The 13,234-nt window shown below is 40.2% G+C and overlaps 2 protein-coding genes across 4 annotated transcripts in view; both read right to left on the reverse strand.

The window, feature by feature from the left end:
- Positions 1 to 1,312: 1,312 nt before the first annotated feature.
- On the reverse strand, positions 1,313 to 7,738 carry uts1 (urotensin 1). Its single transcript, XM_071530585.1, has 2 exons — positions 7,721 to 7,738; positions 1,313 to 1,759 (listed from the first exon to the last, which is right to left on the reverse strand). Exon 2 carries the CDS (start codon positions 1,754 to 1,756, stop codon positions 1,313 to 1,315), a length of 444 nt encoding a protein of 147 aa, XP_071386686.1. The 5' UTR covers positions 1,757 to 1,759; positions 7,721 to 7,738.
- mpv17 (mitochondrial inner membrane protein MPV17) overlaps positions 5,712 to 13,234 on the reverse strand; it is a 28,024-nt gene continuing 20,501 nt past the window's right edge. For all 3 annotated transcript variants that reach the window (XM_071530582.1, XM_071530583.1, XM_071530581.1), the window contains exons 6-8: positions 9,441 to 9,473; positions 9,197 to 9,249; positions 5,712 to 6,649 (exon numbers count right to left, since the gene is read on the reverse strand). In XM_071530582.1, coding sequence (XP_071386683.1) covers positions 6,580 to 6,649; positions 9,197 to 9,249; positions 9,441 to 9,473 — 156 coding nt within the window. In that variant the 3' untranslated portion in view covers positions 5,712 to 6,579. The remainder of the gene's footprint in view (positions 6,650 to 9,196; positions 9,250 to 9,440; positions 9,474 to 13,234) is intronic.

A 13,234-nucleotide genomic window follows, 5' to 3' on the forward strand; every position in this document is an offset into this window, starting at 1 on the left:
CAAAAACGGTTCTATATAGTACCGGAAACTGGTTCTTTAGGTTTGTACCACAGTAGAACCCTTTTTGGTGCTATCAAGAAAACTTTAAAAAGGTTCTCTATAGCACCATGCTCACATGGTTCTACATAAGAGCTTTATAGCGCTGTAAAGAACCCTTTTAGAACGTATAAAATATACACCGCACTGGGTTCTTTATTCTAATTCACTATTTTTTGTTATTTGAACAAATCAGATGGTTCTCTGAGTCATTACGGTTCTATATAGAATCACTAACTAACCAAAGAACCCTTGAGAAACCGCTTGAAGAACCGATCTTGGTTTCACAAAGCAGTTCCATGTAGAAGCAAACAGTTCTTCAGTGGTTCTGTAACTGCTCTATGAGTAACCACAGATGGTTCTTCATGGAACATTTCAGAGGTAAATATACATCATAGCTGTATCAATTTGATGTAAGTTATATCAAGATGAATTATTGTCAGAAATTTCAATTTTTGTTTATTTCTGTGTTTTTCCTTATGATTGTTTACCCTCATTATATACCACTGCATCACTGAAAATATGGAAACATGTCTGCCCAAAATTGGGCACTAATAACTTGAACTTCACTTAAATATGAATAATTTGATTGTATAGTGTGTGAAGTGCCATAGTATCTTAAAGCCTTAGTGTAATTTCATTATATTTAAGTCAGACATGCAAATGATTTGTCAGTGATTCAAGAGGTGCAGGAACAATAAAAAAAAAAAAAGCTCATGCTGTCTTACTTGCTTTGGTAATGTGTCATCTATCATTTTATAACTCAGCAAAGAATTATTCAGAACACACAGATATGAGTATTATTTTGTACGTCTCGTCCAAACCATCGATCGATCACAGAGACACATTACCAAGACCCGGGCTGTTCCCTCCGTTTCCAGCTCAAACTGTGTCCCGAACATCAGAATGTGAAAATGACACATGGGGTGTGAAATCCAGTAATGATGAGGCATACACCCGACAGTTTCCCTTTTGCCACAAGTCCATCATGAGTCCAGTGTTGGGGGTGGGTGAGTGGGTGGGGGGATGTGGACCGTCCGTTTCCATTCGTTCAGCTATCTTCCAACAAAGTCTTTTTTTTTAGGCGACGCGAAGAATTTTACTTTTTACTCACGGATACTGTGATGCGTAAAGTGGCACCGGCTGCGCGTAAAATGATGTGGAGAGGAAGGCAGGCGCACAAACAAAAAGAAAACTAGAATGTCAAGAGGTCTGAGACACTGAGACAGCGGTTGGGCTTTATGAAGTAGGCATATTTTCTTCTAGTTTTAGCGCTTCACTTCCCGACCTCGTCCAGGACCTTGCGGTTGAGCTGGGCCTGCTCTCTCTGGCTCTCCATCTTGGCCATCTGGATCATGTTTCTAAGCAGGTGGAAGGTCAGGTCGATGGACAGCGGCGGCTCTTCGCTCCGCTTCCACAGCTGCGACGCCGTCCTCACTTCCTCCTCTTCGTCCTCGTCCTCCTCCTCCGGGGGGAGCAGGTGCAGCGGGTCCGGGTTCCTCCTCTGGAGAAACCTCAGGATGCTGTCGCCCAGCAGGGCGGAGGCGGCGCTGTCTCCGGCGGCGGCGGCTCTGAGCAGCACCTCGTCCAGCTGCTGAGTCTGGATGCGGCCGCCGCCGTCCAACCAGGCGGGGAGGACGCGCGGTCTGCCGGCCGCGGGGCGGAGGTGTGATGAGAGGAGGACCGAGGAAAGGAGCAGGAGCAGGGGGACGGACTTCATATCCTGCAATCAGCAGCATTACATTTAGGGGACATATAGGTAATAGAATAGAAAGGATCTAGTGGATGATGAACCCAATTAAACTCATTTCCACCACCCATTTATTAGCAGTATATCCACCTTTTTAGACTGATATGATATTTCTGAGATAAATTAATTGCATTATAGTAAGTAGTATCAATCGGATCTATTCTAAAAGCATATGGGCTTTTAAGCGGAAAAACCTAAATGAAAGTTTTCTGAAAATATAATTGAATGTTCTTTCTATTAGTGGTTGTTTGGCTCATGGTGATCAGTGACTAAAGGTCACAGTTTACCCCTCTTATTATTTACCACTACAGTACATCGTGGATGATGATAAATAAATGATAAATAAATAGAGCATGCATCTTAGTGGTGAGTTGTTTACTGTTTTTGTGCATATATCTACAGTATATATTTGCGTGTTTAAATCCTATTTCTCATTTTTTCCCTCTGCTAAATCCTATTGGTTTTGCTGCTGCAACGACCAGATTTCCCTACGGGGATCAATAAAGTTTTATCTTATATTATCTTATCTTAAACAGAAGGAACCAAAATCCAGTTGAAGAGATTCCTCTGCTGTAGGAGAAAAGCATGCTTGCTTATGCATCCTTGCCTCGGATGCAGTATTAGGCATCTTGAAACTTGTTAGAAGTTGAACCTTGACATGATAAATACAAACAAAATGAGGCAAAGTGAAATGGAGACACTTACTTTGTTTTCTCAAGATGCTGCAACCAAACTTTGCGGTCGGGCCGGTGAGATATCAAGCCGGAGTCCGGTGTGGAAAGTCCCTGTGAGAGGCGACTGGAGAGGACGGAGGGTTTTATACATCCAGCCTGCTCCTTTGACGTCAACGCAAGTGCAGATACCGGTTTGGAAATTAGACGACTATCGGGGACGAAAGGCAATATTGTTGGGAGGGACAGCTGAGGATGCTCTGATGGAAAGAAAAAAAAAAAAAAGGACGCGTCTTTTTTTTTTTTCTGTTTATTTCCAGTTATTTAGTCCCAGTGGTGCTCAAAGTTGGGGTCCGGGCACTCCCAGGAGTCCTTGAGGGGGTTCCAGGGGTCCTTAGCAAAATGAGGAATAGTTTCATTTCACTATGATTTAATTCACTAGAATTTTCCCATTTAGAGAGTGTATAAGAATGTAATCCCAGGTTTCAGTCTTAACCACTATTATCTCCCCACATAGAGTGTAGACAGTTCTGCAATTTAAAACCAACAACTAATATCATCCCATATCACTAAGAAACCAAACCCCTTAATTTTTATCCCTAGTAAGGTTATTATCATGGGATTGATTCATGAAGAAACTAGTAGGCCTTAATTAAAGGATTTTTCATGCCTTTTGTGCATGGTTTATAGGGTTATTAGTGAGTTGTTAATGGAAAGTTTCTGTCTCAATGATTTTTTCAAGTCAAGATTAAGGGGGTGTTTAGGGGGGTTTTGATGGGGTCTCCTGCATTAATCACTCCCTTAATTCATTTTGCATAAATTAAGGGATGAATTAATGTAAGTTAATGTGAATGTAAGGCTATTTTAAGGGATTACTGGCTCGAATGGATTCCTGAGTCTAAATATGCTCAAATGGGGGTTTGTGACATTAAAATGTTTGAGAACCCCTCATCTAGCCTAGACAAAATTAGGGCTATTTTACTTCGATCAGTTGAATTAGAAGCGGCTAATTAAGGATTCAAGGTAGAGCTGTACCTCCTAAGGCAACCAGGGAAAAACATAGCAACAGTCATCATAGCTTTGAACAGCCACCCCAGAGCCATGTCAGTTCTATGATTAGACAAACAACGCTTCAATCAATCACAACAACACTGTTATTAATATTTGCTGTGGACAGAAATGTAAAGTGATTGGTTATGGTTAGAATGACTGGATCCAGCCTGCAGGAACTGTCCACGGTGCTGAACCAACTATTTTAGGCCTGTCTAAAACACTTCCATGCTTATTGATGGGTTATATGACCTGATATACCAGGGGATCAGATTTAGTCCCAGGAAGATTTTAGTTGTTTTACTATTGAATGGTAGAACTGCCTACACTGTAGGAGTTAATAGTGGTGAGAGTGAAACATAGGATTACAATATTCTTTCTATACATTCTGTAATTGGGATCATATCTAGTGAATTTACTTATAGTAAAATTAAACTATTCCTCATTTTACTAGGGAACCCCCTCAAGGACCCCATGGAATCTCCTCTAAGACCTCTGGAATATCCTCAAGGACCCCTGGAACCTCCTCTAAAACCCCTGGAATATCCCCAAGGGACCCTGAAATCTCCTCTAAGACCCCTGGAATATCCTCAAGGACCCCCAAGGACCCCATGGAACCTCCTCTGAGACTCCTGGAATATCCTAAAAGACCCTATGGAATCTCCTCTAAGACCCCTGAAATATCCTCAAGGACCCCCAAGGATCCCATGGAACCTCATATAAGACTCCTGGAATATCCTCAAAGACCCCCTCTCCTCTAAGACCCCTGGAATTTCCTCAAGGACCCCTGGAACCTCCTCTAAGACTCCTAGAATATCCTCAAGGAACCCTGAAACCTCATCTAAGACCCCTGGGATTTCCTCAAGGACCCCTGGAACCTCCTCTAAGACCCCTGGAATTTCCTCAAGGAACCCCTGGAACCTCCTCTAAGACTCCTAGAATATCCTCAAAGACCCCCTGGAACCTCCTCTAAGACCCCTGGAAATTCCCCAAGGACCCCTGGAACCTCCTCTAAGACCCCTGGAATTTCCTCAAGGAACCCTGGAAACTCCTCTAAGACTCCTAGAATATCCTCAAAGACCCCCTGGAACCTCCTCTAAGACCCCTGGAATTTCCTCAAGGACCCCTGGAACCTCCTCTAAGACCCCTGGAACTTCCTCAAGGAACCCATGGAACCTCCTCTAATACTCCTGGAATCTATTACACTTCTACACTATTATATTATGGGGCTGGGTGACACAGTCAGTAGTGCATATTATAGCCTACCTATACTTTTTTGTGGGAGTAGGCTATTATTGCATTTACATTTAAATCCTCAAGGCCAGAAACTTTGACTTTTTAACTTTGACCATAACCATTTTGTTGGGTTTTAACTAGGGTTAGATCCATATGTGGGTTTTCTGTTATGTCAGACTAGAACTGACTTTTATTCAAAATCAGATATTGTCCGGTCAGTGTGGTCCACCTCTGATATGATGGAGGTTCCTCCCTTCATTTCTCAACAGCTTCAGGAGCTACTAACCCACCTAAAAGAGTTACATTAGCATGGCTTTCAATGGAGAGTTTTAGTGTCCCATGATGCTCTAAAAGCTGTTTCAGAGGCTTTTCCACTATGTTAAGATAGTGAACATCAGCACAAATTATAGGCCACCAGCAGCTTCAGTCCAAAAATATCGAAGAATATCAGTTTTTCCGTTCAAAAATCCACGTTGTTCATATTGAACCCTAGATTTGGCCTCAGAATGCAAGCCTGCGACAACTCCAACTTCAACAATGAGCATTTCAAACACAGATCTAAGCTATATACCATGCAACATGCGCACATGTTGCAGCACTAATAAGACGATCTACCTAATTACCTTGGCATGCATATACAACACTGCGAGCCCGGGTGCTGAATCAAAAATGGATTCCAACTTTCTGGGGGAGAAGCTCATATCCCTAAGGGAACGGGGCTATTTGGCAGATTTTCAATGGATTCGTCAGACGCTTTGCTCTTCTCCCCCGATATAGCCCAAGTGTGTTTGTGTGGGGAAAAATGTGTGGAGTTAATTCGGTTGACAGCCCCGCTCAGCAGCCTCCATGCCTCTCTCCAAAAACAACCCCGCCCATCCAAACCCCAACTTGGCCACAAAAGTTAGCTAGGTCAAACACACCAATAACATCACCTCACGTAAAAACTTTAAGACGCGTTATATGCTAGATATATGGCTTTTAATATTAAAAATGTGCACATTTCAAAAAGTATACAGTTTCCATGTACATTGAAATATAGATTAAAGGCAAAATCCACCCTAAAACACTTTAACACTATTAAACAGCTATTGGTAATGTACCTTGCATTCCTGGGCCCATTTTGTTGTTTGGTGGTATATTTTTCTTATTCTGTGGATAACTGGCCAAACGTAGAAACATTTTCAGCTATCTAAAACTCGGGGGTTGTCAAAAGGCATTCTGGGAAAAGCAGAAAGGTGAGATGAAGATGAGATGAGGTACAACGAAAAAGTAAATTACAACACTTCATCACAAAATATCTCCTGCAATGTATTGAACATCACAAATTGATATCTAACAGTGTAAGAGGATCCGAGTGTGGATTTATCTTTTAACCCAGGCTATGAAATAATCCTTTAACAAATTATCCTTAAAATAATTTCTGGTAAGTGACAATCTATTATATAGATTAGAAAATGTACTTATCAATGTGTGTGCACGTATTTATGTATGTGTGTGTCTGTGTGTGTGTGTGTATGTGTGGCTGCACTGTGCGGTACCAGTGCCAAATCCTATTTCCAAAAATAACAAACTTTCACAGACATTTCTGCAAATGCAAGTTTGACTTTCAAGTGTGAATTTGTCATTCGGAGTAGACAAGCACTTTCTTCTGACCTTTATAAGTGACTCAATCACAGTTTTACACATTGGAAATATCAGAAGACTAAGTAGCCTAAAGTAAGCAATCTTCAGACCAGAACAGCCCATATCACACTACAAGTGAGTGCAAAGGCATCATTAACAACACTGACAGTCCTGAGGGGGTTTGAGGCAGGGGGCGGGACTTGTGATAATCCTTCACATCTTATTGGCCTTCCAGGACAGGTAGGAGTTCCAGGCGACAGCGACGACCTGGACGACAGCCAATCTGCAAACATGAGAAATTTGACGTCTTTGGATTCATTCACCAGGGTGTCTGATAGTTTCAAGATGAAAAGAAGGCTTTTTAGGGTTAGACACTTTCAGAACGACATTAAAGATGAATTTTACATTTGAAATATAGGTGAAGGATACAGTAGGACTGGTTTTTTTTTCTCACTAGAAAAACAATACACTAACACCAAGAAACCCCAAATTTTTAAGACCTTTAAAACTGACTTTCAGTTTTAAAATGCTTTATTCGACTGTATTAAAAACATCTTAAGGCCTTGCGTTTGGATAATATAATGAAACCGTAGAATTTTTAAGACCTCTATAACTGACTTTCAGATTTAAAATGCTTTATTCAACTATATTCAAAAGCATTTAAAGCCTTGAGTTTAGATGAGATTTTTCAGGACCTCCGGATACCCAATTTACATTGCTGAGATCTATTTTTTTCACACTTGCGTGACACAGACCTGCTCTTTTGATTGCTGCCAAATTATATAAACCTCATAAAAATCACATTTTACCTATTTAGAGAACAGTAACATCAGATTTGTGCACTCCAGTTGGGCTGGAAACGCAATGCAATGAATGTGTGAAACAAGTTTGAGAACACTTTCTGCTATACTCCTGTAAAGTGACTCATTTGTAAATTTCCTTGACTTTCCCTGTCTGGAAATATAAATATCAATAATAATAATAATGATAAATATTCCAGAAATTGAATATCAGACCAGTGGGAACCCTGGTAGACTTTTTCACTCTTCTTAATACAGTGATGTTTGACAACACAAGGTGAAAAGATATAACAAGGTGATATTGAAGCTCCATTTGTCCATGTTGCTATATGCATAAAAATGTGATAAAATACTTGATACTTCATACTCATTACTGTCTAAAGCCCAATAGGGCTGGGATTAGTATTTCAGGGGGAGGTGTGGTAATGTAATCATTACCATAGCATGTCTGTAATTTTTGTCCTGTCCGAATCTGCCATGTCAGTAGCTTTTACGGACTTCACACGCCCACGGCAGTAAAAACTCTGGCCTCTTTTAGCTCCTGTAAAAATAACCTCAGGTAAAACTAAGAAATAAATAGAAGTAAATTACATCATCTAATAAGAGAAGCAAAGCAGCATCACTATCAAGCAAAAAGACCTGGTCTATAATTAATCTTCTTTCTGAACAAATCACCATTTAATTGAATCCCCAGTTATCCCCCCTCTGTGTTTAAATCTGATGACTCTTCTGAATTTTTTAATTATCGACCCATCTCCATTCTTCCTTGTCGAGCCAAAGAACTCGAAAGATTAGTGTACAATAGAATGATGGATTTCTTTTAACAGTAAATAGTCTTATACCAATATGGCTTCAGACAAAAATATTCCACATCAATGGCTCTAGTCCAGTTAATAAACAATAGTTAAACACTATGTATCTTGGAATGGATCTGCTTCAAGAGCACATTCATAATTTTCCAACTGAGAAACAGCATTACAACATGCCTCCTATGTCAAGTTCTTAGGTGTATTATTGATTGATAAGAGACTTTCTTGGAAAAATCATAGTGGTCAGACACAGTATTGGAATCATCAGACATTATGTCCCAAGAAAAACTGTGGTAACCTTGCGTTATACTTTGATTTGACCACTGCAGAATTTTCAGTTTCTCTGGTTTTACTATTTATAGGTATGTGTTTGAGTAAAATGAGTAAAATGAACATTTTTGTTTTTTTCTATAAACTACTGACAACATTTCTCCCAAATTCCAAATAAAAATATTGTCATTTAGAGCATTTATTTGCAGAAAATGACAACTTGTCATTGTCTTGTCCTGTGTTTTCAGACCTCGAATAATGCAAAGAAAACAAGTTCATATTCATTTTTAAACAACACACTACTAATGTTTTAACTTAGGAAGAGTTCAGAAATCAATATTTGGTGGAATAACCCTGATTTTCAATCACAGCTTTCATGTGTCTTGGCATGCTCTCCACCAGTCTTTCACATTGCTGTTAACAAACAATTATGATGTTAATGTTTTACAGATCTGCCAGTTTCTTTACAAATCTAAAATGAAGTTACTTCCATCAAGCTTTGAGAACATGTTTATCTTCAATGATCATATCCACAATTGTGGCTCATAATTCATATCCACCAATTTACCCATAGCTTTTTACAAAATCACACAAGGTCAATTTTCTGTACGACACCAAGGTCCTATATTGTGGGACAGTTTACCAAACCATGTCAAAAACTGGGCATTTATGCTGTCTTACATGATAGCCCTAGACTTTAACTGTGTACAACCTACAGTCTTTGGTTCTCTGTTGTGTCCTTGTTTTTTTTCTTTCTCCCTGTCGATTGCAGTGACTTTTTCCCCCAATAGTGCCCGCATGTCAAAGGAGGCCACTTTGTAATTATATTCAGTTGACGGCCTTTATCAGTGTTTTACATTGTATATGAAAATGCTTTCTGTACAAACTGTGCATTTCTTGATCAGTGCGGCCGATTGTTACTATGTTGACAATCAGCCGATAGGCCCTTACCTGTGGTGTAGTGGAACGAAATAGAAATTGGCAATCTGGACTGGTGGCCATAGCTGAAACACAAACAAACAACGTTCACTGGACAATTCACGCATAACATTCACATTAAGAATGGACAGCAAATGACATGTTGTGAAATGAGCCACGTTTACCGGATTCTTTCTGTGCACAATCCAGATGGACAGTGCACACATACGTCAATGCACATATCAATAAAATGACTAACTATAAAGGGAGAACTTACGTAGTAATTTGAGATCAAGGCATCCGCATAGTCCTGTGATGAGAGAAAAAAAAAATTGCTATTATATTTGTATCGTAATGAGAGCTGTTACTTCGGATGTGGACTCTGGGGTGAATTCACAAAAGGACTGCGGTGCTTTTGCGGTCGTTAAACCATTGCAAAACAAAGAGAAACACAAAAGTGTGATTCACAAACCGTCCGCAGTGAGTGGAAAGTACACTTAATTACGCTGCCGAGGAAATAGAGACACAGTGCGCTGACGCTGTTCATGCATATTTAAATTGCAAATGAGGCTCATTACAGGGTGCGTCCAATTCACAAAGATCCTTGCTCATACTCGGATACTCATCAATCGGTGATGTTCAATGCAGTTCAGGAGTTATTTTATGGTAAAGTTTTGTAATTTACTTTTTTGGTGTACCCACTTTCCCTCTACTTCACTTAGTGATTTTTCCTACATATCCCAGAATGCCATTCGACAACACCCACAGAAGGGCAGGAACTTGTTGCTTTCAATCAAAGGTGGGCATATAGGCACATAGACATAGACAAAATAGCCAAGTAGTTCTGAACATTGGGGCATGTCTATCTGTACTCAAAACACAGCATGTCTTGTGGCTGCATTGCATTCTGGTCTATTGAGGCTACTGTTAGTGGAGACATCTCTGCCTCTTCTACAATGGATTTGTCCCTGTGTGATTGTTGAATGTCAGTGGTGAGTCCAGAAAGTGGTCTAGAAAGAAGCCTTTACTCTTTGATTCTGAGGGACTGACACCAAAACCTGATGTTTACCGTTGATATTTCAGACAGATGAAAAATTGTCTCGATAATACCCACAGGAATAAGATAAATACACTACGAAACAACAAAACAGACCAAGGAATGCAAGGTACATCACCAACAGTTGTTTTTAAAATAGTTTTAGGGTGGATTTTCCCTTTAACGGTCTGTCGGCGTAGTAATTTAACACCCATAATTTAACCGTTAAAGCAATGGGTCAACAAGCTTTGTGCTTTTACCCATCTATGCCACATATGTATATATGAGTAAAAGGATAAATAACGGTTTATACATATACACGTACACACACTCACACAAGCACACACCCTTACCCTTACCACCTTACCACACAAAATCCCCTGTGTCATCTACTTAAAGGTCAGCTCAACATGTCTCGACATATAAAAACAGAAAGCCAATGTTCCAGCAACAATCTTTTCTTTTTTTCTTTTTGATGGTTTTCTGGGGCGTAACTGTTTTCTAATTATGGCCAAACAAGCTACTTTGCCACCTGAGGTGAAATTGCCACTGGTGATCACTGCGTCAGACGGACATCACAATTATTCCTCCTACACTCGAGAATACAGCGCCTGTCTTGCCTTCCTTAGTCGTTTTATGTTGGTTGGTAGATGCGCTTTTGGGGGTATGCGCTCAATTTTAGTATTTATTATTCGCGGGGATGCATTTATGAACTTAATTCTCTACACTTGAAGCCAGAGAACTGATCTGTCACGGTTACATTCTTGCAACTTTGGGTAACAATTTACTTGAAGTGCATTGTGATGCATAACCAGCAGATTATACGGCCATTAGAAGCGGATAAGCGCATAATTGGTTTTAGTGGAAAAGTTAAAGAAAAAATCCACCCTGCAACACTAACCCTGTTAAAATCGGCTATTGGTGATGCATTTCTGGGTCCGGTTTGTCGTTTGGCAGTGTATTTTTCTTGTTCCCGTGGATAATTGGCCAATTGTATACGATGTGATGTCACGTTGAGATATGTCCAGCGCTGCTACAATGGAGTTTGAAAGCGTAAAATGTAATGCAAAGTTTTAGTGTCAGTCCCTCAGAATCAAAGAGCAAGGGCTTCAGCAATCATACAAGGAGAAATCCATCGTAGAAGAAGCAGAGAGACCAATTTCTCCAACAATAGACCAGAATGCAATGCAGCCACAAGACATGTTGTGTTTTGAGTAAGGGGCACGACTTGGGGGTTGTTGTTGAATTGATAATTTCACAGTTCTGTACTGCCTTTGAGGTCAATGTCAACCTCACACTGTCAACGCATTGTCTTAATGCAGAAGCATGCAAAGTAGTTACTTTTGCACACGTGTGTGGTATCTTAGCCTAGTTGTCGTTACCATAGATGTCGATGATACCATAAATGGCGAAATCCAAAACAATAGCATAACTTTATAGCAGAAGCTAGGTTTATCATAGTGAGTATTTCCCTCCTCTCATTCAAACTACAGCCATGATTCTTCTGTGCAATGCCCTGGTTGCAACTTTCCTACAATAGCAACATGGGATGGTAAAGCATCTGTATGACATGTTTTCTCCTTACTAAACTTCTGCCACGCCCATGTCAATGTTCACAAACAAACCAATGGACAGAAAAAAGCTCCCTTTTCTAGACTCACCAAAATCACTTGCCTCTGGCGAGCTTAGTGTCATGCCTTGATTATGATGCACTCACATTGTGCTTATTCATGTGCGTATGATGCCTTAAAATGCCTCGGGCGCACCACTTAGAGTAAAGTGTTACTGAAATACCAACCAGAATCCATTTCTAATATGATGTTATTTGTGAAGTTGGTCTAGCTAGCTGCCTACAGTAGCTATGCATTGCTGGTTACTGCTAGATAACTTGTAGCTATAAATTTGCTTTGTATTTCTTGAATATCCTTCTAGATACATTGATATGTCAGGCTATAATCAGCAGAAACTCCAACAAATAGGCCTAAATGTGTGTTTACGCTGCAAGCAAATTGATTGATGGGTCACTCTATTCTGAGTAATTGTGGGCAGGCTCCAGTTCCAGTATCCATGCAGTGGTCTGCAGCTACAACGTTTTTAACAGGCAAATTATGTATTTTTTGCTGCTTTGGTATTACCTTTCATAACTTGATGCGTTAACATAGCTAGCTAGCATCGAAAATAAACAGAAAAAACAATAAAATTACTTCAGAGCTTCCCACTGATCCCAATGATGGATGAAACGAGATAAGATAAGATAAGATAAGATAAGATATACTTTAATTGTCCCCTTAGGAAAATTTGTCTTGGACTCTGTACTGTAGTCGGCGGTAGAAGGCTTTGAATGGCTGTGATAAACTTCTCATCCATTTTGCACTGGGCAGTCAGAACAATTGTTCATGAAACGCAATCAACATTGGTAGAGAGACAACAAGGAAAGACAGAAATCTGATTGGCTGACGGCCAACGGCCGCAAAAAGTACAATAACTACAGTGTCTTGTGGTTAGAGGTTTGCCCAAAAATTCTCCACTGACTCACTTCAACACATCAACCCAGTCTAATGTCTCAGAGTGTGTAGCGTGTGTAGACTATTATGTGACCTATGATAACTTTAACTGTATTGCTTTACCACTGAGTCCCCATTCATTGTCCCCCCCCATTGTATGATAACTTTAACTGTATGACCTGCTTTACCACTGAGTCCCCATTCATTGTCCCCCCCATTGTATGATAACTTTAACTGTATTGCTTTACCACTGAGTCCCCATTCATTGTCCCCCACATTGTATGATAACTTTAACTGTATGACCTGCTTTACCACTGAGTCCCCATTCATTGTCCCCCACGTTGTATGATAACTTCAACTGTATGACCTGCTTTACCACTGAGTCCCCATTCATTGTCCCCCACGTTGTATGATAACTTCAACTGTATGACCTGCTTTACCACTGAGTCCCCATTCATTGTCCCCCACATTGTATGATAACTTTAACTGTATGACCTGCTTTACCACTGAGTCCCCATTCATTGTCCCCCA

The sequence above is a fragment of the Centroberyx affinis genome, unplaced genomic scaffold (assembly GCF_046629955.1).
Source record: "Centroberyx affinis isolate AG114_WGS23_722 - 3 ecotype Tasmania unplaced genomic scaffold, CSIRO-AGI_Caff_v1 ptg001945l_1, whole genome shotgun sequence".
NCBI lineage: Eukaryota > Metazoa > Chordata > Actinopteri > Beryciformes > Berycidae > Centroberyx > Centroberyx affinis.

Coding starts and splice junctions, on each gene's coding strand:
- uts1 (XM_071530585.1), bottom strand. CDS start 1,756: ATGAAGTCCGTCCCCCTGCTCCTGCTCCTTTCCTCGGTCCTCCTCTCA.